This window comes from Rana temporaria, chromosome 2 (genome assembly GCF_905171775.1).
Source record: "Rana temporaria chromosome 2, aRanTem1.1, whole genome shotgun sequence".
Taxonomy (NCBI): Eukaryota; Metazoa; Chordata; class Amphibia; order Anura; family Ranidae; genus Rana; species Rana temporaria.
In genome coordinates, this window is record NC_053490.1 from 308,549,919 (window position 1) to 308,576,357 (window position 26,439).

General features: G+C 43.3%; 1 protein-coding gene across 2 annotated transcripts; it reads right to left on the reverse strand.

Moving 5' to 3' along the window:
* Positions 1–185: 185 nt before the first annotated feature.
* Positions 186–24,700, reverse strand: TMEM183A (transmembrane protein 183A). 2 transcript variants are annotated; one of them, XM_040337365.1, is made up of 8 exons: positions 24,560–24,700; positions 19,236–19,325; positions 16,119–16,277; positions 12,369–12,531; positions 9,145–9,325; positions 6,333–6,413; positions 3,411–3,566; positions 186–1,313 (listed from the first exon to the last, which is right to left on the reverse strand). In XM_040337365.1, the coding sequence occupies exons 1-8, from the start codon at positions 24,636–24,638 to the stop codon at positions 1,128–1,130; spliced, it is 1,095 nt and encodes a 364-aa protein (XP_040193299.1). In that variant the 5' UTR covers positions 24,639–24,700; the 3' UTR covers positions 186–1,127. The 2 variants fall into 2 exon arrangements, with proteins under 2 accessions (XP_040193299.1, XP_040193297.1); XM_040337363.1 differs by lacking the exon at positions 24,560–24,700 and adding an exon at positions 21,729–21,987.
* Between the last annotated feature and the right edge of the window lie 1,739 nt (positions 24,701–26,439).

The following is a 26,439-nucleotide window of genomic DNA, read 5'->3' on the forward strand; positions in this document are numbered from 1 at the left end:
TGTCAGACTGACACCCCGCAACAACGATCGCCGCGATGCGCGCCCCCGGGGGCGTGCAGCGGCTTAGAATCCTGAGGACGTCATATGACGTCCAGTCAGGATTCTACAACCACTTTGCCGACGTCAATTTGTCATTGGCGGGCGGCAAGTGGTTAATGAATAAAAAAAAAAAAAAAAAAAAGAAAATAAAACAGCAAAGTTAGCCCAATTTTTTTGTATAATGTGAAGGAAGATATTACACTGCGAGAATGGTGATCTTTACTCTAAGCAAAAAAAAATTTGATTCTCATTTTAAATCAGAATCGTGCAGCTCTAACATATACTTAAATTAATGAGCCTAATATTTATAGTAGGCATTATGAAAATACATTTGCTTTAGAAATGACCGGGCTCAGAGGCTGAACACAATTACATTTCACGAACAATGCTATATCAGTAATAAGCCGATATTTTTTGCAAACAAAATTCGATTTTGGCCTTCAAAAACTTTCAAAGTTTACACTGAAACATAACGTTTGTCGTGCTTTGGCACTGAACTGTAAAAATCCCTGTTACATCAAAACCCAAAAGCAACCAAAAACTTTTTTTCTTTCATTTTGGATAGAACAGTGAAGAATTAGAACCTCCGATTATTGACCCTCGTGTTTCTGCTAGGCCAGGAAATTATGGGAAATCTCTCCAATAGGTACAAAGAACACAGAGGTCAAAGTTTACAACTTCTGTGTTTATTGCTGTCAGTGTCTTCTTGTTCCAATGACGACCGCTCCCCCCTTTTCTTGCACGGACATCAAGATATGGACAGGAAACGGGGTTAAATATTCCCAACAGAAGAAAAATAAAATCGCTTCAGTTAGGCTTTAAGTAATACGGGGCTTTGATTGCCGACACCAACTAAGAAGATGAGCCGCTTGTCTTCTCTACTGGCCTTGACACTTCCTGGGTCATTGACCAGAAATCAGCATACCAGTCAAGCATTTTCAAAAGGAGAGTTTAGCAATGGCAGCTTGTATATATTTTTTTAGTACAGATTTTTTTTAACAACCCTGTAATTCACAACATTTTAGTGTTAGTTATTTTCTTTGGTTCTTAGAGTGGCTGCTACCAGAAAGGAGGTCTCAGTTGAGATACTAAGCCTTGGTTGAGAAAGGATATTTAGGATGCCACCAGTTGAGAAGATGGACGCTATGGACAGGATCCAGAACAATTTGTACTCCTTGTTCTCCACGAAGTTTCTTGCCATTCAACAATGGACAGTCTTGGAAGATCAGTCGCACACGATGATGCCTCATGTCAGTACTGACGTTTATTGTGAGCTTAAACAAAAATTTTAAAATTAGGTTACTGATCAACACAGAAAACAGTCATATTTAACGATAATGATATGTTCATGTGTGCTGTAGAGCTGCAAAAACGTGTACATCCTCACACACAATCTCAAGAGTTTTCGGACAGGTAAAGCCTTGGTACTTCTTACTGAAATTTACAAGCCTCTCTCTCTGCCATGTATTCATACTGGTCAGGGAGGCTGCCCCTTATAGTGATCAGCCAATTGTGTGTGTGCTTGGGTGGATGGGTGGAAGGACAGAAGGAGCTTACCGGCAAGCTCCAATATTACCAGAAGCGTTGGAGCTTTGCATGTCGTGATGGCCTGGCATTTGGATGTGACAAAGTATTGGGAAGCTGCTGCAGGTATGCACAGGCACTATACAATAGATGCTTACACTTCATGTCTGCAACAGTTTGCTCCTCTTTCAGTGAAATAACACACAAAATATAATATACACCTCAAACCAATTTTTTTTTTAATCTTTTGTTAAAAATAGAAGTATGGCCAAAGCTCTTTTGGCAATACTTCTCTTGTGGGTCACCAGAGTGCTCTTGCTTGTGCAATTCTGTGACCCAGGATCAGCCGACAGGCTAAAGTCTGCTGACATCACAGAGCCATCCAAATTTTAGTGTTGGGATCCACTTAGATGCCTTACAGGGAGCTGGCTCAGCCTGTCAGTGTGCCACTGGGAGCCCGAGCCAGCCGCTCCCAGCTACTCTGCACAGTGCTCCAGTATCTGCTGGAGAGGCAGAGCAGAGAGCAATGACTGACAATCATTGCAGTCTGCTCAGAGCAGACCTGAGAACTGAGCAATCAGCAGTCACATGATCCCTCAGTTTTGAGGCTGAGAGGCAGTGGGGAACAGCTACAGCAATGGATGTAAATTAGAACCTATATTAAAGCTGCGTTGACTGCTTGCTCATAAGACACGTACTTTATCATGCATAGTCTGGAAATATTTACTTTAAAAGTAAACTTCATAAAAGGAGGAATGGAAACCAAGCCATTTCTGTTTTGTGTTAACAATAAAGAAAACAGAAAATGTTCTCACAGGCACTAGAGAGAGCACACAAATGTGAATGGGCTTTTAGGCCTACAGCAGATCCCACTATTAGCAAGGACTCTATTAATAAGTGGTCAGTATCCTATTCTCATGTAATTAAAGTGTTAGCTCACCTTTTCAGAAGAAGTGAAAAAGGTGAACACTGTACACCATAACAGGCCCCCCCCCCCTTACAGTACCTCCAGGGATGCTGAGCTCTAAGTGCCCACATAGCCAGACCAGTGGTCCAGATTTGAAATCCACACTATTCTCTGTGCAGTACCTCTGGGACAGACCAGAGTGACAGAAGTGGGAATTTCAAATCCCCAGACCAGCAGTGTGGGCACTGACAGCTCAGCAACCCGGATGGTAAGTATGGAGGGGGAGGGTAGTTCACTTTAAAAAAAATATGTTTTATGGAAAGGCGAATTTACATATTAAGCTGCAAGAATTTACTCAACCCACCTAGGTGGGTGCAGCATAGGCCGATGCTGCATATGTCCCCTGGCACCTCTAACACTGAGATTCAAGCATACACCGCCGATCGCTCAGTTCTCAGAGCTCCCGAGCAGAGAACTAGTGACTGTCAGTCACCAGCTCTCTGCTCTGCCCCCCCCCTCCCTCTGGAGCACTGGGCTGGGGCAGGAGTGGCCAGCTCAGGCTCTCAGCGGATCCCAACCATGTTGTCGTGTTCTTGCCCCAGCCTGGACCGACCGACTCTGTGATGTCAGCCGATACTGGGCTTCAGCCTGCTCTCTGCTGAAAAAGGGTTACAGGAGTGCAATGATCTGCACTCCATGGAAGTATAGCCATGTCTCCTTTAGGATCCACATGCAGCATTACCAACGCATAATTTTCCCCTGTACTTACATCACGAGTCAGTATGACTATGTAATATGCCTGATGTAATACAAGTCACATTAGATTACTACAAAGTCAAACCAACAATATAAAAAAAAAAAAAAAAACGTGCAGTGTATAACAAGTTTAGACATACATACAAGCGATTGCAGGCAAGACTTTCAGTGATAGAATACTTACATAAGCTAGTGTCATGCCCATGACCACAGGGATGAAGATAAAGTTTAGAGTAGTAATCTGAAGTAGTAAACAGTCTTGGTCAGGGTTATAATGGACTTCTTTGTACTCGGTGGGAGGCTGCAGATAATTAACACAATGATTCTTCTGTTTTAGAGGCTGAAAAACAGAAAACCTTTATGTGATCATATGTACAAAATAAATGTAAACTGGTCTTTCTCGAGGCATGTCATGAATAATAACCACCCACAGCTGCTTGTGTTCTCAACCAAACTTTTAAGCCATCAAATGGCTGGTGTCATAACTGATCATGTGTGCAGCAACATGTAAACCACAGATCAAAAAAAGATGGCAGCTTCATTGGCTGTAAAGGATAGGAGGGTTTATTTCCACTTGAACAGGCACAAAACACCATGTGTAATAACTCTGAATGCTAAAGGAGCTGAACCTGTAAAAGTGACTCTTAAGTAGCTTTATATGGGAAAAGTTTTGGAGCTGCTAGCAGCAGGCCCCCAGGGATTTCTAAACATTTGGACATTTCTTAGTTCACTCACAGACTTGGAACATGTAAACTGTAACGGAGTATCAGAACCAGGTATACTTTTTCCAGGCCAGTATGTCAGACAGCACTAAAGTCAAAGCATCAGAATGACAACCAGGAAAATAGCATTTTAGTAGTGGCAGCCTTCATCAGAGCATTAGCGCCCCCAAGCCCCCGTTTACTTACCTGACCCCTTTGAAAGGCCCGCACCGTGAACGCGCTTGGCTTCTCGGCTCATTCATTGGTTGATTGAAAGCAGCACAGCCATTGGCTCACGCTGCTGTCAATCATGTCCAATGACGCGTTCCGGGGGGTGGGCGCCAAGTGATACAGCCGCCAGCTGTATCACGGGAGCGTGCTTGCAAGAACTTACCACCATGCGAGAGAGCTTGCATGAAGGTGGAAAGTTCTTGCGGGGAGGAGACGAGACAGCCACCGATGGACCCCAGAAGACCAGGTTAGGGGCCTTCTCTTTAGTGTTCCTTTAAATGCCAGCTTAACTACTTGCCGATTAGCCGCCGCAGTTCTACGGCGGCAGGTCGGCTCCCCTGCGCGAGAGCCTGTAGTATAACGTTGGCTCTCTAAGCGGCCACTAAGGGCGCGTGCCCCCCGCTTGTCCCTGACTCGCGTGCCCGATCGCCGCAGAGCACCAGCGATTGCTCGTTACAGAGTGAGGACCAGGAGCTGTGTGTGTAAACACACAGCTCCCGGTCCTGTCAGGGGAGACATGCCTGACCGTCTGTTTATACAATGTATGAACAGCGATCAGTCATTTCCCCTAGTGAGGCCACCCCCCCTACAGTTAGAACACACCCAGGGAACATACTTAACCCCTTCCCCGCCCCCTAGTGTTAACCCCTTTGCTGCCAGTGGCATTTTTATAGCACTGACCGCTATAAAAATGCCAATGGTCCCAAAAATGTGTCCGCCATAATGTCGCAGTACAGAGGAAAAAAATAAAATAAAATAAATATAATAAAAATGCCATAAAACTAACCCCTATTTTGTAAACGCTGTAACTTCTGCGCAAACCAAATGTTTATTGCGTTTTTTTTTTAACGAAAAATATGTAGAATATGTATCGGCCTAAACTGAGGAAAAAAATAGTTTTATATATTTTTGGGGGATATTATAGCAAAAAATATTTTTTTTCAAAATTGTCGCTCTATTTTTGTTTATAAAAACAAAAACTAAAAAACGGCAGAGGTGATCAAATACCACAAAAAAAAGCTCAATTTGTGAAAAAAAAAAAAAGAATAAAAAAAAAAAAAGACACCAATTTGGTTTGGGAGCCACGTCGCACAATTGTCAGTTTAAGCGACGCAGTGCCGAATTGCAAAAAAGTGCTCTGGTCTTTGACCAGCAATATGGTCTGGGGGTTAAAGCGGAGGTTCACCCTAAAACAATTATATACCATTACATCCAGCATACTTCCGACATCTACAGTATGCTGTTTTTTTTTTGCCGTTTTATTGTTATTTTCCTCCTGGCTCTGGCTCCCGCAGGACTGGGCGATCCTATTCAGAGGTTAGATGATCGACGTCTGGTGAAAAACTTCCCCTGGCACATAAGGCGCGTCACCAGTTTTCCGTAAGTAGCCGACCTGGGAGTCGGCTCTATACGGCGACTGCGCCCACCGTGTAGAGCTGACTGCGCAGGTGCTATATAGAGCCGACTCGCAGTTCAGCTACTTGCGGAAAACCCGTGACGCGCCTTATGCGCCAGGGGAAGTTTTTCACTAAACGTCAATCATCTAACCTCTGAATAGGAACACCCACTCCCGCGGGAGCCAGAACCTGGGGGGGAATAAAACTATGTACGGCAAAAAAAAAAAAAAAAAAAAATTATAAATATTTATTTATACTGAGAAAATGTACCTTTTGGAAAAATCAATAAATTAGGTAAAGGTAACTTAAAAATGTATGGCAGCAAAGCGTCTCAAAGTTGGGACAACAAAAAGCTGCAAAGTAAGTGGTACCAAGAAGGCAGGGATGGAAGAACATTTTGCAATTATATAGGTTAATTGGCAACAGATTAGTAACATCAGAGTTTCTCACAAGTAAATAGGCAGGAGATTCCAAAGGAAGAGGTGATGTTACGCCGTGGTAAACGTGGCCCTAGCCTGCCTTTTTTCTTTAAAGAGGTGTTGCTGCCATCAATTTTAAAATTACCTTTTTATTTTTACAGTTTAAACTTTTGATACGATTTATATTTTTCCATTGTGAATAAAATATGGGTTCACAAGGTTTGCAAATCATTGCATTTGGTTTTTACGTTGCTTTTACACAGCATCACAACTTTTTTTGAAATTGGGGTTGTATTAGGCAAAGTACTGTAATTCTGCTTTGATGCAAAATAAAATACCATAGTATGTTACACCATACCGGCTTCTTAAACTTGAAGTAAAACTCCCACAATGACTCAGGCTTGTTTCCAGTTGCTTTTCTGCACCAGAAGAGTAAACACTGGGGATAAAAAATGAAATAATAAAAAAAAATCAATGTCTTAAATACATGAAAGAGTAAGTGTAAGCCACATAAAAATCTCCTGCATCATTAGCATTATTCAGCTCTTCATTACCATTTTCCAAAAATTTGCTTGTCAACGCCATTTTTTTCTTTTCAGTTTCTTTACTTATCATGCATCTGCCAATCCATTTTTAGTACTTGCTACCGTTAAGGCAGTGGGTGAGCTGAAGGGAAACTCATACATTCGCGCTCTCCAGCGCTGAATGACATCTAGAGGAAAATTGGTCCTGGCCAGCAATCCAGCAATGCTGTTCCGGTAATGGAGGGAGAAGGCAGAGATGGACAACACTTTCTATGTTGAAGCATGCAGCGACCCAATAATTTACGTGAATGGGAAAACAGAAATCATCAACCCTTGTATACTAATCAAATGCGGGGACATTATGTCACTATGAATAAGAGGCCATAGATTTGGGGCATGACAACATGGCAAATTCAAAGAGAGAGACTAGGCCCCCTTCCACACTAGCTGTAATTGACAGCAGCAAGAGCCAATGGCTCCTGCTGCTGTGTGAGCCAATGAAGAGAGACATGGGAGAGACACTAATCTCATGCACATGACTGGATCGAGATGGGGTTCGGGCAAGTATAAAGGGGGACTGCACCCAGAAGTTTTTTTATCGTAATGCATTAAGGTAAAAAAAAAAAAAAAAAAAAAAAAACACTTCTGCTCTTAAAACCAAATACAATGTGCAAGAGATGATGGATATGGATGGATGAATGATAAGCCAAAAACAGTGTAACACTGCATAATAAATGTAGCGTGTATAATTGAAAAGCAAATATGTTCAGTGGTGTAATGTGTATTAAATCAACATTTATGTCAGCAGTCAGTGGCAAACTGTCATTTTTGTGTTAATAGGAATCAAGTAATCTACTGTAGTCGCCAACAGAAATTATCCGGTACTCACAATTACTAGGTAAAAATAAAAAACACACCCCTTCTCTTCTCAGAATTCTATGATTTGTTGCCAAACCGGGTTCTCCTGTGTACAGGGATCTTAAACCTGTTTTTGTTTCCAGTGAAAAGTGTATACGTCTGTCAAAACTCCACAGGGTGACTTCAGGAGGTTGATCAACTCACCAGTTATGCAACTCTGTGGCCATGTATGCAACTTCCTTACACCAATGTCTGTCAACATTACAGAATTTTTACAGTAGAAGTTTAGTGTACTACACCAGCTGCTAAAATGCAAAAAAATTAAAAAGGGCAAATTCACTAGGGTCCAGTCTAGATTATGAAGCATGAGAGCCATGGCATATGCAATGCATGAAACCCTTACCGTACCCCAGTGCTCTCTTAAAGGGGCTGTAAAGGTTACATTTTTATTTAAAATAACAAAACAATCATACTTGCCTCCACTGTGCAGTTCGTTTTGCACAGATCGTCCTCTTCTGGGGTCCCACGGCAGCTCTCGCAGCTCCTCCCCGCAATAGCTAATCCCCTCAGGAATCTCTCTCCCAAGGGGGTTACCTTGCAAGTGTGCTCCCGGGTCATACACTCTGGGGTTGATTTACTGAAGGCAAATCCATTTTGCACTACAAGTGCACTTGGAAATGCAGTCGCTGTAGCTCTGAGGGGGAAGATCTGAAATGAGGGGAAGTTCTGCTGATTTTATCATCCACTCATGTGCAAGCAAAAATTCTTTTTTTTTTTTCTTAGCATGTCCCCTTCAGATCTACAGTGACTGCACTTCCAAGTGCACTTGTAGTGCAAAGTGGATTTGCCTTTAGTAAATATACCCCTCTGCGTTCATAGACGCAGAGTGTATGTCTTGGTGGCACCCCCCCCGGCGGCCACGTTATTGGATTTAATTGACAGCTGCCGGAGCCAATGGCTGGCCCCCAGGGTCCCTTAGAACGGGTGATGGACAGGTTACTTATTGGTCGATTTCTGCCCCCCCAACAAGAGAACTTTACTACACACTTGTCAGCAAGTGTAGAAAAAGGAGGAGACCGATTCTGTGGTTTACCTATGACCAAACTGTAATGTTCTTCTGTGACAGAAGCAAGCTAGCCTTGTACCACTGTGCACGTTATACAATGTACGAGTGGTTTTCTGAGCATGTTCAAGAAGCTTAGGAGGCTGTCTTGGAATTGTTGTAAAATGTTTATTTATATGCTTATATTTTTATATTTAAATAAAAAAATTATATATATATATATATATATATATATATATATATATATATATATATATATATATATATATATATATATATATATATATATATATATATATATATATAATGTCTTGGCTAAAGCAACTTTTAGGACCTGTGATCTTTGTATCACCTGCATTATAGCAGCAGATCATCAAACAGCCCCATGAACAAAAAGAGGGCCGAAATACAAAAATACAGCGACTGATATGTTATACATCACAGAGGACCTCTAGTGGACAATGACAATTCTACAGCACATCAAACAGTCCTGCATTGAGGCTGCAATCATTTGTCGCTTTATTACCATTTTTATTACAAGAACAGCAAATTAAGTTGGTAGAATCGGCTTGAAACAAGGCCAGGTGCTGGTATGAGAAGATACATATAGACGTTTTTAACTTTCACTGGCAATATGTATTTCATTATGAAATGCTTGTGTAATTATCGTGTCGTGACACTGTATAATTATAAAAAGACGTGCAAATCAAAAACAAAACACTTACTTTTGAATTCAGTAAAGTGCCGGGGGTGGATTCAGGTAATGATGGATTTTTAGCAACTCTTGAACTAAACGGTTCGTACATGTGGTAAAAGGAACGGATAACACATGCACGTAAAGATCTCAGCCTGTACATACACTCTGGAAGAAGACGAATGGGAAGGTAGGTGCTCGCTCTGTAATGTCTGCAAAAAAATATTGTGAAATTATGTGAAAATGACACAAAAACTTAAATTTTCTTTACCCAACATTCTTAAGGTAACTAATACAGAGATATGGATTTCAAATCCAACCTAGGTTTCACTACATAAACACATTTCCGTTAAAGGGCCAGTTTACACCAGAACGCGGTGCAGAAACCCCACGTTCTGTGTGCGTTTCCCACACAGTGTTCAAATACCACTGCAGTGGGTGTGTCAATGCAATACCAACAACACCCCAAATGTAGGTTGCAAACCTAAAAAAAAGGCAGAAGTACCATGCCATCCGGCTGCTCTGCGTTTTGTAAAAGTAGCGCAAGCACCGCTTTTGTGACGGTCCAACGTAATTTCAGCACATTCAAATGAATGGGCTAAAAAAAAAAAGATCACACTGCACTTGGATCGCATGTGAATCACACAGGAATGTACAGCATATTCCTGGTGTGACTGAAGAATTTCCATGGCATTTCTTTTAAAACATACCTATAATATGCAAGACAAAAGACAACTATTCTCTAATCTAAAGATCAGGCAGTCTCTCTTTACATGGAAAATTATTTTATTTATCCCTGTTTGCCCGAAAGGTATTTGCTTTAAAAGGAAACTTTTTGCATTGTTCCACACCTTGCTTGGCGATGGCCGGTCTTGGTAGAGACAGAGCTTTGCATCCTCGTGCCAAAGCTGTGCCCTTGATGACAGTTTGGGTAACGGTCAAAAACCAGCAGGTGACATGGGGGGGGGTGGGGAGTGGAGATCCACAGAATACATGAAGATCTTAAAGTGGATGTAAACCCTCCATACACCCAGTGAAGTGAACAGCCTCAGATGATACACAGAGATGAACCAAATCCCCCTACATAGGTTTTATATGTACATCTGCTGTCTTCACATTTATATACCGCTTAGAAAGTTAAGATCGTGTTCGGAGATTTTCACTTCCTGGTTAACACACAGAGTGTGATGTCTGGGCATACAGCCAGGATAGCTAGCATTGCTGATTGGAGGAAAGGCACACACCCCCTCTCATCATAGGCAGAGACTCTCAGAGCCATTTTGTAATAGGAGCTGCTCTCTGCTACTCTTTTTTTAGCAACCTCATTTGACAAAAGATTCAGGCTGTTTTTCTCTAAAAAGTAAAAAAATATGTCAGGAGTTCTTAGGCTGATAACAGAGGAGCCGTTCAGAAGAGAGCTATAAGACTTAGCTCATTGAAAATAGATAGAAAAATACTGCAGATATATGTGCCCAGCTCAAATTTCATGAATCGGGTTTACATCCACTTTAAGGCCACATACATATGAATGACAGATAATATTCCCAGTGTAAAATTATATGCGTTTTCCTCCACCCAAGGAGCCGCAAGTGTCACGTACAGCCCGGCGTACAAGCAAATGTCTGTGCGCATGTAAATGCTGATTTTGTGCATCAGCATTTTCCCGAACGTGCATGTACAACTCATTTCCTTGACATAAAAATATTCATGTGGTCTCGGAAAAGAATTCTAAAATCAATTAAAACACTAAGGCTTCATGTACACTGGAAGTTTTACAACCTCTTCTGAATGTTGTAACTTGACAGCTAGGAACTAAGCACAAAGGCATAGAATTTTAAGGTCTCAAGTCCCGGACTACATATTAGCTTGTCTTCTTTTGATTTGTGTTATTATACCACTTATTCATTGACAATCAATTTAGTGCTTTTCTGGCAATGAGTGGATAGCCACTGCATATGCTTTGCGGCTCTAGCAGCAATTTGTAAATTTTCTGTGTCAAAACTCAAAATCATATACCAGTCAAAATCTTAGAGTTTAAAAACTGCTCACTTCCTGTAAGCTCAGCTTGTCAATTTACCCCCCCCCCCCAAGAATGGTATCAACACTGGCAGGCTGGGTTTACAGTACTACAGGACTGAGTGCTGCTATGTGTGGTCTGGTGGAATCTGGCACTTTTCTATAGTTTAACCACTTGTCTACCTTGACAAGTTTTTCATTTTCTGCACACGTTAAAATCTGCAATTTTTTCGCTAGAAATTACAGTAGACCTCCCAAAAAAACTATGGTACAAAACATTCTTTATAAGTGATGCTTTAAAAATGTTTACAGGTTATACATAAGCATTCATTTGGAATTATGGCCCTCACTCTTGCATGTGTGTCGCAATTAATGTTTACATATACATGCTCACCCTGCGCTGCACTTTATGGGGTTTGTGAGGGGGCGCCATAAAGAAAAATAAAAAGGGGGAGGGGGGCTTAGTCTGTAGGGTTCAATATCGCGTAGGCCCACCCTTTGCCTCTATAACAGATTCAACTCTTCTGGGAAGGCTGTCCACAAGGTTTAGGAGTGTGTCTATGGGAATGTTTGATCATTCTTCCAGAAGCCCATTTGTGAGGTCAGGCGCTGATGTTGGACGAGAAGACCTGGCTTGCAGTCTTCACTCTAAAATGATCTCTAAAATGATCCCAAAGGTGTTCTATCGAGTTGAGGTGCAGGCAAGTCAAGTTCCCCCACACCAAACTCACTCATCCATGTCTTTATGACCCTTGCTTTCCTGTATTTCCAGCAAAAAAAATAATAAAAGTACATATATATATTTTTTTAATGACCTGTCCTCCAAAAAATGATATTTCAGTTATAGGTGGAAGTGGGATAGTCAGAGACACACACTTGTTTGTTTTAACTAAGGATTGCAGCCCAGAGATCTTCCTGTAATTATTCCTATTTATAAGTGAGCTCACCTTGGAATTCTGGGTGTTTGCACCCACCATGATTGTTGTCACTCTGCATAAAAATTATTTATACATACAGGAAGAAGCATGTAATGGCTGCTGGAAATGCAAAGATTAGAGAATTTAAGAAAATAGGTCTTTCAACTTAGGTCCTCAAGAATAAAAAAAAAAAACCCACACCCCTTTTGGTGGTTTACCTATTAGGCATCTACCAAAATCTGAAATATCAGTCATGGGGGGACTTGTTCCTTAGGGTGAATAAAATATAAGCTGCATCAATATTCTACACTACTTATCGCACCTTTTGTATAATCTCATCCAAAAGACAGCAGTGCAAGTAACAGTCCAAGCTTTCTTGCAAATAAGAGCAAATGTCAAAACATCTTCAGGTCTTATGTAGTTGGAAAGGACATGCCAAATGTCAATAGTATAGTCGCCTCCAGCTGTGTCTTCTAAAAATGTTTCTGAAAAATAAATACATATTTGTTCATACCAATTTATTCTAAAACAATACTAGTAACCTACACAGTGCTCAGGTACATTTCTGTACGGTAGTGTCCCACAGTCCTCTCCCTCCAATAAAGCTGTGTTTTGACGGATTGCAGAACCATAGCGTTCCACTGTTAGCTGTTACTCTAGCACAGGGGGTCACAAAACTGCAGCCCAAGGGCCAGATGTGGCCCTCCGCTAGCCGTTATCCGGCCCTTGGGGCACTATTCCTCCCACTGACACCAACAATTGGGGAATATTTCTCATCGATACGAATGATGGGATTCTATTCCTCTTATTATTAGGGGCACTATCCCTATTGACCACCAACCTGAGGCCATATTTATTGTCACTGATGCTAGGCCCAGAATATTTTCTCCCTGGCTGGCCACGATCCAACCCTCCTAAAGTCTTAAGGACAATAAACTGGCCCATTGTTTAAAAAGTTTGGAGACCGCTGCTCTAGCAGATCCATATTAGCCCGACGGTGCCCTTAGTGTTTACCTGTTGGCGAACACTGAAGCAGATTAACATGTTGGGGAGTTAAAGAGGAGCTCTAGTCTGTAAAAAAATAAATACAAATAAATACTGTAGCTGCCGACTTTTAAAAGCGGAGTTCCACCCAAAAATGGAACTTCCGCTTTTCGGAACCCTCCGGTGTCACATTTGGCACCTTTCAGGGGGAGGGGGGGGTGCAGATACCGGTATAATACAGGTATTTGCACCAATTTCCAGGAATGACTCCCATGGGAGTCACTCCACTTCCCGTCCCCCATGCTGCCTTCTGAAAAACACACTGGTCCTGGAGACAGCGGGGACCACTGGGAAAGCGCCACGCTACTCGCACATGCGCAGTAGGGAACCGGGCAGTGAAGCCGCAAGGCTTCACTTTCTGATTTCCTCACCGAGGTTAGTGGTGGGGCAGCAGAGAGACGAGCGATTGCTCGACTTCTGCTGCTGACATCGTGGGCACGCTGGACAGGTAAGTGTCCATTAAAAGTCAGTAGCTGCAGTATTTTTTTTTTTTTGTGGGACCTCCGCTTTAATATAAGGACACTTACCTGTCCAGGGATCCCGCAATATTGGCATACTGAGCCGATCGGCAATTTGCTTTGGGTGCAGGCGCCAGCATTGTAAAATAAAACCAGCAGTGAAGCCTTCATGCTTCACAGCCGTTTTCTACTGCACATGTGCAGGTCGCGCTGAGCTTTTTGAATGGTCCCGTCGTCTTCTGGGAACTGTGCATTTTATTTATTTTGGAGCATGTAAAAGCATTGCACCAGCGATCAGCAGATCACTGGTGCCATGCAGGTCTCCTGCATATCTGTCAGTGTATCTGTGTACCCATACATCACGTACAGGCAAGCAGATATACTGACAGGAAGAATCGATGAACCACAATGCTCCAGAGCCCAATGGTTGTTCATTGAGAACTACAGGCCAACAGCCACAAAATATGTCGGGGCTTGTAGTTCATTCACACACACAGAGCTGGCTACTTTGACAGGTGGTGAGGAGGCAATGCGACCGTTTGTTTTGACCGCATTTTTGCAGAACAAGCGCCCGAATAGGTTGCAATTGGTGGACTTTCCGCCTACTGATTGCAATTTGTTGGATAGTTTTTGCTAAGAGAAGCAAAGAATAGTGACTGTGGCATGGAAACACTTCCATTTACTGCCACTGCAGCTTAAACGGTAGAGGCAGTTGGAGTGCAATAAAAAGTGGCTTGCCCACATATTTTTAAATGCCCCTCCAACCACTAGTCTAAATGAGGCCTAATAGAAGTAGAAAAATGTACCTGTCTCCCCATGTTACAATCTGTGTACCTACTGGAAAAAGTTTCCCAAAACTTCTTGACCTGATATAAAGGGGAAATGTCCCCTAATGGCACAGAGATGGCAAAACATTGCTACAAGTCCTATGCCTTCCACACACTGTTCAAAAGAAAGAAAAACCTAGTATGTAGCAAAGATAGGAATAGAAATTATCAAAGAGAATGGTTGCAAAGTGCCTGGACAGGACTGCCATTATTAATATTTGGGAGTTATGGACACGTATCCTTTGACGTTGGGAAAAAATACCTGTTAAACCACTTCAGCTCTCGCACCTGTATACCCCCCCATTGTACGAGCACAATTTTTACATTCCTGCTATGGACCCATTTGGCAGCAATATTCTCATTATTTAAGAAGGTTTATAAAAAAAAAAAAAAAAAAGTCCAACGATCAACCATAACATTATGACTAATGACAGTTAAAGTGAAAAAAAAAAAAAAAGAAAAAAAAAAAAAACGTATTGTCCAATTACAATGGCACCTGTGGCGCTTGTGGAATGGTCCCAGTCTGCAGTGGTCAGGACCTACCAAAAAGTGGTCCAAGGAAGGAAAACCAACTTTAGACAGGTTCATGGGCAGCCAGGGCTCGGGAATGCACGTGGGAGTGAAGGCTGGCTCAAGTAGCCTGATGCAATAGAAGTGCTACTGTAGCTCAAATTTCTGAAAAAAGTTAATGCTGTTTCTGGTAGAAGGGTGCCGGAGCACAACATTTTAGGTGTATAGGATGGTGTAGCCGCAGACCAGTCAAGGTGCCCATGCTGCCCAATTTCCACAGCCAAAAGCACCTACAATGGGCAAGTGACCATCAAAACTGAACCCCAAGCAATGGAATAAGTTGGCCTGGTCTGATGAATTCAAGAATGGTTTGAGGTATTGACTTCCTCCAAAGTCTCCAGATTCCAATCAAACATCTGTAGAATGTGCTGGAAAAACAAGTCTGGTCCATGGAGGACCCACCTAGTAACTAACAGTACTTAAGGGATCTGCTACTGACGGCTTGCTGCCAGATAACACAGTATACTTTCCATGGTCTAGTGGAGTACATGCCCTGAAGGGTCAGTATGTTTTGGCAGCAAAAAAGGCACTTACTCAAAAATAGGTGTGTGGTCATAAAGCCAAGTCAACACCATGAACTCGACGTTGTATTCCCCCAAACCTTTCTTGAAGCATTTTTGCAGTGTGGTAGGGTATGTTATCCTGCTGAAAGAGGCCACTGGCATCAGGGAATACAGTTTCTACAAAGGGATGTACTTTGCCAACAAAAATGTTTAGGTAGGTGGTTTCCCAGCAGAACATTGTCCAACGCATGACACTGCCCCTCCTCCAGCTTGCCTTCTTCCCATACTGCAAACCGGTGCCATCTTTTTACCAGGTAAGGGACACACATTCCGCCACCCACATGATGTAAAAAAAATGCGATTCATTAGACAAGGCCACCTTCTTCCACTGCTCCATGGTCCAGTTCTGAGGCAGGTGATTTATGGCTGTGGACACAGGTCGGCAAATGTACCCTGACTTGTCCGAGCATACGTAACCCCATACACCAAACTGCGATGCGCATTTTTCATGCTTTCAAATTCAGGGACAACATGTTTACTGGCTGCCCAATATATCCCACTTACTTTCCGATGCAGCAATGTAATGAGATAATCAGCGTTAATCATGTAACCTGTCAATGGTCAAAAAGTTATGGCTGATCGGTGTGTAAGAAATAGCAAACTTCCTTACCTTTATGTTTTTTACTTTTCTTTTTGCTACAAGTATCATTTAGATTTTCACTATCCTCCAGTTCATCGCTGCTCTCGTAGGATTGTCCATTCTCTGATAATATGGATAACCCATCTTCAGTAGGCACTTGAGAAGCTTCAAGACCACAAAGTGCTTTCACTATTACAGGAAGAGTAAAAAGACAGAGGATCACTACTTTAGCATGATAAAAAGCACGCTCTCTTTTAAAGATCATTCCTAAGACCCTAGGATCAAAATTGCTAGGGATAGAACATAAGAACAACAATTGGTGAGATAATTACAAAGGAAGACATCACCTGCAGTTTTACACTCGCCATACAATCTATATAATCTCCTTTAGATCTACCTTCAACTAGGACTGGATATAAAATGACTGGATAGTTAGGTGTGTCCTCCTATTAAAACGTTTTGGTAAAGCTAAAAGGAGATTGTACAGATTGTATAGCGTATGGGCGCCTTTACAATTGGTGGCCTCTAAACTGCCAGGCCTAACATCAACAGATTCAGGTACTTACACTAGCTGTATACATTTAGTTTATTTTGCATACAATGACAAAGGATTAGAGTCTGTCGGATGTTTAAAAAGAACAATGGCATCCCATTAAAATTGTCACTGTTTTACATGCATGAAACTTTTCAATCGTCGCCTAGCCATGCCTAGTCCTGCATATTGCTTTCTGGATTCACTGCATTGCATTCGTTATTGAAACCCTCCTGCTGTGAGATCACCCAATCACCCTCCTGCAAGTGAGATGCAAATTTGGCTTAAACAAGGGAGATTTTTGGTTAATTTTATAAGGTTTGTTACAATATACCTTTGCTCTATGAACATCCCTGACCTATGTTAAACCAACAGTGCCAAATAACACGTGGGTGTAAATGCTGGGAAAAAATAAAAAATCAAACCAAAAAATAAAAAACAAGTACCAGCGTGCTGTGCAATTAATGTTACCATAAACACATTCTGCAATATGTGCAAAATTCAGCTCCACAGTCCTCCAAAGTACCAGCGTGCTGTGCAACCAAAGTAACCCATACAAAAGGTATCATACTGGCTAATAATATAAAAAGGAATGAAATCCTCTGGTGGAAATGGAAAGAGAATGCAGTTAATGGAAACTCCTTGATATAAACATGCCTTTCATATCTCATCTGTAGGGAATGGTCATGGCAATCTGGTGAGTTTTCCAGCGTGAAAAGAGGTGGTAGAGCACTGAAGCACATCTTGTTGAGTTTTGGATAGCACTTTGTTTGCACAGCACGCTGGCACTTTGTTTGGAGGACTGTGGAGCCGAATTGGCACTTTGTGTGGAAGATTGTAGAAACTAACTTTGCACTTATTGTGGATTGTTATTTATAACAATATTTTTTTAGCATTTTTTTCAAGCATTTGCACCCACATGTGATGTAGCACTGTTTGTATAACATAGGTCAGCGCTGTTCATAGAGCAAATGTATATTGCATAATCAATTAATATGGAGTATAGTACAGCTGCTTTAATCTGCAATTCCCATTTATCCAAAGAGCTGGTGAAATTTAAAATAATTTTATGAGGTTTGCGTATCATGTATTAACTTAACCACTTAAGCCCCGGACCAATATGCAGCCTAAAGACCCAAGGTGTTTTTACAGTTCGGGACTGCGTCGCTTTAACAGACAATTGCGCGGTCGTGCGACGTGGCTCCCAAACAAAATTGGCGTCCTTTTTTCCCCACAAATAGAGCTTTCTTTTGGTGGTATTTGATCACATCTGCGGTTTTTAGTTTTTGCGCTATAAACAAAAATAGAGCGACAATTTTGAAAAAAATGCAATATTTTTTACTTTTTGCTGTAATAAATATCCCCCAAAAACATATATAAAAACATTTTTTTTCCTCAGTTTAGGCCGATACGTATTCTTCTACCTATTTTTAGTAAAAAAAAATCGCAATAAGCGTTTATCGATTGGTTTGCGCAAAATTTATAGTGTTTACAAAATAGGGGATAGTTTTATTGCATTTTTATTTTTTATTTTTTTTTTACTACTAATGGCGGCGATCAGCAATTTTTTTCGTGACTGCGACATTATGGCGGACACTTCGGACAATTTTGACACATTTTTGGGACCATTGTCATTTTCACAGCAAAAAATGCATTTAAATTGCATTCTTTATTGTGAAAATGACAGTTGCAGTTTGGGAGTTAACCACAGGTGGCGCTGTAGGAGTTAGGGTGCACCTAGTATGTGTTTACAACTGTTTGGGGGTGTGGCTGTAGGAATGACGTCATCATTCGTGTCTTCCCTATAAAGGGAATGACGCGATCGATGCGCCGCCATAGTGAAGGACGGGGAAGCCGTGTTTACACACGGCTCTCCTCGTTCTTCAGCTCCGGGGAGCGATCGCGACGGAGCGGCTATAAACAAATAGCCGCGCCGTGGTCCCGGATCGCTCCCCGAGCGGACCCGACCTCCGCATGTAGCGGGGGGGGTCCCGATCGGACCCCCCACCCGCTAATAGGCGAGGACGTACGTGTACGCCCATGTGCCTGTACGTGCCATATTGTGGACGTATATGTACATGCGGGGTCGGGAAGTGGTTAAAGTGTAACTTTGGTCAGAAAATTAAGTCCTGCTAGATCACTTCAGGCTGGCCCCTTTTGTATGAATAGCTTTGTAAAACATTAAAATGGGTGTTACTGTTTAAATAACTTTGGCCCAAGATCTACTTTAAAGCGGAGCTCCACCCTAAAGTGGAACTCCCGCTGATCGGAACCCTCCCCCCCTCCGGTGTCACATTTGACACCTTTCAGGGGGGAGGGGGGTGCAGATACCTGTCTACACAGTCTCGGGCAGACTGCGGGCATGACGTCACCTCCTGTCTCCCGTTGTGTTCTGGGAACACTCGGCTCCCAGTACACAGCAGCCTCTGCTGCAGACGGCGCTGGACTCCAGGACAGGTAAGTGTCCTAATATTAAAAGTCAGCAGCTGCAGTATTTGTAGCTGCTGGATTTTAATATTTTTTTTTTCATCGGAGCTCCGCTTTAAGGATCAATAGAACCTGCTATTGTGTAACCAATTTTTAGAACATCTGTCAATCGACTAACATGCACTCACCTTCTTTCTGAACAGCATTGGCCACCCCCTTTTTTATTCTTCCAGACTTCACAACTGCTGGATCTGAATTTGCATAATCTGCCACAGTAACTGAAAACAAATAAGTCCATTCACATCAATATAAATTTTACCCAGCAGTGAAAACGCAGATAAACTTGTAGCATGAATACTATTTGTTGCATAAGACAACCATATTTACAGATACGTAGTAGGATATAACCAAATGCATCTATGGAAATGGGGAAGAGTAACAACAATTCTATACAAAAATAAGCAATTTAAAAAGGAGTGCAGAGCACTCTCCATAGGATGCTGCAGTGTTTACTTTACACTGTGCCTGCATTTTAGGAACAACTAAAAAACTGCAAGCCATAGCATGGAGACTGGTGTCCAAAGGAGTGTCCTCTATAGAAATTTACAAGGAGCCCACCATGATAGGGAGAGATGCTGAGCTCATTCCTCATTTGAGGCTCCTAAGCAAGCAAAATGCACATGTATAAAGAACAGTGCTGTGCTTTATAAAGCAGTGGTATGACAGATATAAGGCCGTTCTTCCGTTTTATGAATAGGCCCCAAATTGTTAGGCTGCCGAGCGAACTTCCTATCCTTACATAATTTGTAAAAGAACCAAGACCTGCCATGTTCTTACAGAGTCAACATTACTGACAAAACAACCAAAATTTCCTGATAATCGAAAACATTACTGCCAGCTCAAATGTTCATTGGCTGTCAGAAGTATTGTAGGGAAAGGACCGTTTGTTGCTTGCGTTCAAGTGGCTTACTACATCTACACCCTCATCAGGTTCCCCAATAGCCTTTTCCAATTTGGAGTCCCTTGCACCTTATGTATCCCCTGTTAGCTTTGTCTCCTTATGTTAGTCTTGTGCCTTTGTGGGTCCCTGTTAGCCCTGTCCACCGTCAGCCGCCCCGTCCCCTCACCTGTCCACCGTCAGCCGCCCCGTCCCCTCACCTGTCCACCGTCAGCCGCCCCCTCACCTGTCCACCGTCAGCCGCCCCGTCCCCTCACCTGTCCACCGTCAGCCGCCCCCTCACCTGTCCACCGTCAGCCGCCCCGTCCCCTCACCTGTCCACCGTCAGCCGCCCCGTCCCCTCACCTGTCCACCGTCAGCCTTGTCACCGTATGCTGCTCCTTTTTCAGCCTAATCCTGTAATCCTAGTCCCCTCTCCCGTGCCCCCCCCCACCTTCTATTAGCCCTGTCACCTTATGTGGCTCCTTTCCAACTCATCCTGTCAGCCTAGGCCCTGTGCCCCCCCCCCCCCCCCATCAGCCTTGCCCCCTCACCCCTCATCAGCCTTGCCCCCTCACCCGTGCCCACCGTCCTAACCTGTCCCCCGACAGCTTTGCCCCCCCCCCCCCCCCCCCCCAACAGCCTTGCCCCCTTATCTGTCCCCCAACAACCTTGCCCCCTGCCCCTTACTCACCACCCAACAGCCCTGCCGCCCTACTTAAGCAAACCATCAATAATCACAATCGCATACGTTTCTGGAAAAGGCTCTAGTATATTGGGTTCTGCAGCAACCACCAGCTGGATCAAACATAATACAGTGTAGAATAGATATTTGCTGGTGTTTCGTCAGATAAGGCAACCTGTCAGAATATGTAAAGCAAGTGAAGTTCCGTCGCCGCCATCTTGCTACACCCCGCACTCCTCCACAGTAAAGCTACATTGAGAAGGTGGCAAGCAGACATCTTGTTACACCCACCGGAGTTTTGCAATTCAAACTTATTTTTAACAGTAAACTGAGCTTATATGGTGAAATACAGTATTTAGAAATCTGGACGGACTGTTTAGATGTTGAATTTTAAAAGCAGCGGCAAACCTGCTGATCTCACAAGTTTGCTAATCGAATAGAACACTGCAGATTTTATAATTCAACAAGTAAACAGGGATTTCTAAATAGTGTATTTCAGAATATAAACTTTGTTTACAGTTATAAGTGTGAAATGCAAAATGTCACTGGGTGTAACAAGACGTCCGCTTGCCGCCTTCTCAGTGTATCCTTACTGTGGAGGAGTGTGTGGTGCAAGATCGCGGTAACGTCACTTCCGTTACATATTCTGACGGGTCGTCTAACCTGAAGAAACGCCAGAACACCACATATCTTCAGATTGACTCCAAATTTATTTTTTATTGACGTCTGATCACATCACAACTTTTTGGAGTCACGCAGAACCCCTTCGTCAATCGTGTGATCAGTTACATGCCTGATGAAGGGGCGTGACTCTGAAACATTGCACTTTGTTTGTGAGGTGATCAGACTTCAATAAAAAAAAAAATTGGAGTAAATGTGAAGATAAGTGGTGTGCTGGTGGTATATATCTACATTGTTGTTCCCCCTATAGTTCTTTGGTAGTCTCCCCCCTCTCAGCCTCATGGAGTTCAGGAGGTCCCCTAGCCAGCTATGATCCAGGATCGGCCATATGATTAGAGCCAGGCTCAGGTGTCAGGTCCACGTGCTCCTCCCTCTCACCTCTGTGGGCGCTCACATCATCGGCTCGATACTTCAGCCGTTTTCTGTTCCCTTTCCTGGGCATCCCTTTCCTAGGCATGGCTGCAGCTTAACAAGTGAAGAGGTCACGCGAGCTGTGGGTGAGGGGGTGTCGGTCCGGGCCATGACTACAGACCATGGAACGGGCAAGGGAAAGGAGGAGAAGGTAGCAAAATTATGCCGGGTTCTTCGGCCATCATGGAACTACGTCACCCCAGCACGGCATGACGCGTCTGACCTGGAAGTGCTCTCACTTCCGCCAACCACTGCAACCCGCATTGGATGGCAACGCTACAACTGCACAGGACTCACCTGACCGGGGCGTGTTCACTACTGCCATGTCCCATAGAAGCATTGGAGGAGGGGACTCGTGTGTCTCCTTCTTGTAGTCATGACTTCGCCAAAGGAGTGCTGGGGAAAATGACAGCAGTGGATATGTGTTTCTTCTAGAATTTCCTGATGCTGCCATCACATACAATTTGGTGGGAGTAGGTTAGGGACACATATCATAGCCATATATGTAATGATGTGATTTAGAATATTTTTCAAAGAATTGGACGATATGATCACAGATTATACCTCACAACTTTTGATCTTGAAAATGAGGGACATAAGTGATCTGTGGTGCGCTAAGCAAAAAGTGGCAGTTGCCAAACATGATAGTAGGAGGGTGCATGGAAGGCAGGAAGAAGCACTATGGGACGTGGAAGGAAGGAGGGATCACTATGGTACATGGCAGAAAGGAAGGAGGGATTACTATGGGACATGGAAGAAAGAAAGGAGGGATCACTATGGGACATGGAAGAAAGGAAGGAGGGATCACTATGGTAAATGGAAGAAAGGAAGGAGGGATAACTATGGGACATGGAAGAAAGGAAGGAGGGATCACTATGGGACATGGAAGGAGGGATCACTATGGCAAATGGAAGAAAGGAAGGAGGGATAACTATGGGACATGGAAGGAGGGATCACTATGGTACATGGAAGAAAGGAAGGAGGGATCACTATGGGACATGGAATAAAGGAAGGAGGGATCACTATGGGGCATGGGAGGAGGGATCACTATGGCACATGGAAGGAGGGATCACTATGGTACATGGAAGAAAGGAAGGAGGGATCCCTATGTGACATGGAAGGAGGAATCACTGTGGGACATGAAAGAAAGGAGGGATCACTATGGTACATGGAAGAAAGGAAGGAGGGATCACTATGGGACATGGAAGGAGGAATCACTGTGGGACATGGAAGAAAGGAAGGAGGGATCACTATGGGACATGGAAGAAAGAAGGAGGGATCACTATGGTACATGGAAGAAAGGAAGGAGGGATCACTATGGGACATGGAAGAAAGAAAGGTGGGATCACTATGGGACATGGAAGAAAGGAAGGAGGGATCACGATGGTACATGAAAGAAAGGAGGTATCACTATAGTACTTGAGAGGGAGAAAGGATCCCTTTAGTACATGGAATGCATTAAAGATTAATATGGAAGGCAGGAATAATCACTATGGTGCATGGAAGGCAGAAAGGATCACTATAGCACATGGAAGGCAGGAAGGATCACTATGGTATAAGGAAGACAGGAAGAATCACTATGGCACATGGTAGGCCGGGAGGCTCACTAAGAAACATGGAAGGCAGGAAGGATAAATATGGTACATGGAAGGCAGGAAGGATAAATATGGTACATGGAAGGCAGGAAGGATAAATATGGTACATGGATGGCAGCAAGGATCACTATGGTATATGGAACGGCAAGAAGGATTACTGTGGCACATGGAAGGCAGGAAAGATCACTATGGTACATGGATGGCAGGAAGGAATAAGCACCAAGGTATATGGAAGGCAGGAAAGATTACTATGCTATATGGAAGGCAGGAGCAAAAAGGTTAAACCCTCATGAAAAATGGGACATTAAAGTGGTTGTAAACCCAACCACACAACTTGCACCTACAGGTAAGCCTAGATTAAGGCTTACCTGTAGGTGCAAGAAATATCTACGAAACCTGCACGGTTTAGGAGATATTTACAGTAATTACAGGCGCAGATGTCTATGGCGTAGGAAATGGAAAAATTGGACAGTAATATTTATCCATAATATCTCCCAGGTATTTAGAAATCTGGACGGACTGTTTAGATGTTGAATTTTAAAAGCAGCAGCAAACCTGCTGATCTCACAGGTTTGCTAATCTAATAGAACACTGCAGATTTTATAATTCAACAAGTAAACAGGGATTTCTAAATAGTGTATTTCAGAATATAAACTTTGTTTACTGTTAAAAGTGTGAAATGCAAAATGCCACTGGGTGTAACAAGACGTCCGCTTGCCACCTTCTCAGTGTATCCTTACTGTGGAGGAGTGTGTGGTGCAAGATCGCGGTAACGTCACTTCCATTACATATTCTGACGGGTCGCCTAATCTGAAGAAACGCCAGAACAACACATTTCTTTAGATTGACTCCAAACTTATTTTTTATTGATGTCTGATCACATTACAACTTTTTGAAGTCACGCAGAACCCCTTCGTCAATCGTGTGATCAGTTACATGCCTGATGAAGGGGCGTGACTCTGAAACATTGCACTTTGTTTGTGAGGTGATCAGACTTCAATAAAAAAAAAAAAAAAGAAAGTTTGCAGTCAATGTGAAGATAAGTGGTGTGCTGGTGGTATATATCTACATTGTTGTTCCCCCTATAATTCTTTGGTAGGCTCCCCCCTCTCAGCCTCATGGAGTTCAGGAGGTCCCCTAGCCAGCTATGATCCAGGATCGGCCATATGATTAGTGTCAGGTCCACGTGCTCCTCCCTCTCACCTCTGTGGGCGCTCATATCATCGGTTCGATACTTCAGCCGTTTTCTGTTCCCTTTCCTGGGCATCCCTTTCCTAGGCATGGCTGCAGCTTAACAAGTGAAGAGGTCACGCGAGCTGTGGGTGAGGGGGTGTCGGTCCGGGCCATGACCATCGTGATCATTCCTCATTCCGAAAAGCCAGGTAGGTCTGACCTACTGGTATGTGGCTGCTCCATAGCAGAATTATATAGTCACTGGCCAGGAAGTACAGGAGACTGAACAAAGGGTGAACAAAAGAGTTCTTGTGGTTCCAGTTGTGCAGTTGTCCACAGAGGATGGGTGGTACTGGTGTCTCGCAGGAACATAGTCAGTTGGACCTGGGCTGGCCCAAGACATTGTGCTGCCTGAGTCCAAGAATTAAATGCTGCCTCCCCCCCAAAAAGAAAATCACGCCCACCAAAAGGCCTCCACATCCATTATTTTATATCATGATAATTTTAGACTCATCAGTGCCCAACAGTGCAGCCTATCATTGTCCATCAGTGCCCACCAGGGCAGCCTATCAGTGCCACCTCATCAGTGCCCACTAGTGAAGCCTATCGGTGTCCATTAGTGCAGCCTATCAGTGCCCATCAGTTTCCATTAGTGAAACCTCATCAGTGCCCACCAGTGCAGCCTATCAGTGTCCTACAGTGCCACCTCATCAGTACCCATCAGCACAGCTTATCAGTGCAGCCTATCAGTGTCCACTAGTACAGCCTATCAGTGCCCATCAGTACAGCCTAGCAGTACCCATAGGTTTCCATCAGTGCCACCTTATCAGTGCCCATCAGTGAAGCTTATCAGTGCCACCTCATCAGTGCAGCTTATTAGTGCAGCCTATCATTGCCCATTAGTTTTCATCAGTGCCACCTAATCAGTTCCCATCAGTGCAGCCTATCATTGCCCATCATTTTCTACCAGTGCCACCTCATCAGTGCCCATCAGTGTCTTCAGTGCAGCCTATCGGTGTCCATCAATGCCACCTTATCAGTGCCCATCATTGCAAGAAGATCTGAATAAATTAATGGGGTGGGCAACTACATGGCAAATGAGGTTTAATGTAGAAACATTTTAAATAATGCAATCTACTCACTGAATCTCTGGGGGAATCTAGGATGGAAAAGGATCATGGGGGTCTTAGTTGATGACAGGCTCAGCAATGGCAAGCAATGCCAAGCTGTTGCAAACAAAGCCAACAGAATATTGGCATGCATTAAAAAGTGTAATAACTCCAGAGATAAAACGATAATTTTCCCAAGACTTTGGTCCAGTCGCACCTGGAGTATGCCATGCAGTTCTGGGCACCAGTCCTCAGGAAGGATGTGCTGGAAATGTAGTGAGTCCAGAGAAGGGCAACAAAGCTAATTAAGGGACTGGAGGATCTTAGTTATGAGGAAAGATTGCGAGCATTGAACTTATTTTCTCTGGAGAAGAGACGCTTGAGAGGGAATATGATTTCAATATACAAATACTGTACTTGTGACCCCACAATAGGGATACAAATTTTCCATGCAAGGGACATAAAAAGACTTGCGGCCATTTACTAAAATTAGAAGAAAAACAGTTTAACATTAAACTACATAGAGGGTTCTTTGCTGCAAGAGGGGTAAGGATGTGGAATTATCTTCCACAAGCAGTGGTTTCAGCAGGGAGCATCAATAGATTCAAAAAACGATTAGATAAGCACCTGAACGACCACAACATACAGGGATATACCAGGGCTCAAAATTTCAAGTCCTGAGCTACTAGCCAGGCTTCAAGTGTTACTCATCACCAGTTGCCCCGCCCAACCCCTACCCTGCCCTGCCCCTAATCCCACCCCTAAACACGCCCTCATATATTTTCTCATAAAATTACACTT

Coding starts and splice junctions, on each gene's coding strand:
- TMEM183A (XM_040337365.1), bottom strand. CDS start 24,638: ATGCCTAGGAAAGGGATGCCCAGGAAAGGGAACAGAAAACGGCTGAAG. Junction 16,278..19,235: donor CAATGCTGTTCAGAAAGAAG/GTGAGTGCATGT, acceptor TTCCTGTAATAG/TGAAAGCACTTTGTGGTCTT. Junction 9,326..12,368: donor TGGATGAGATTATACAAAAG/GTGCGATAAGTA, acceptor ATTTTTTTGCAG/ACATTACAGAGCGAGCACCT.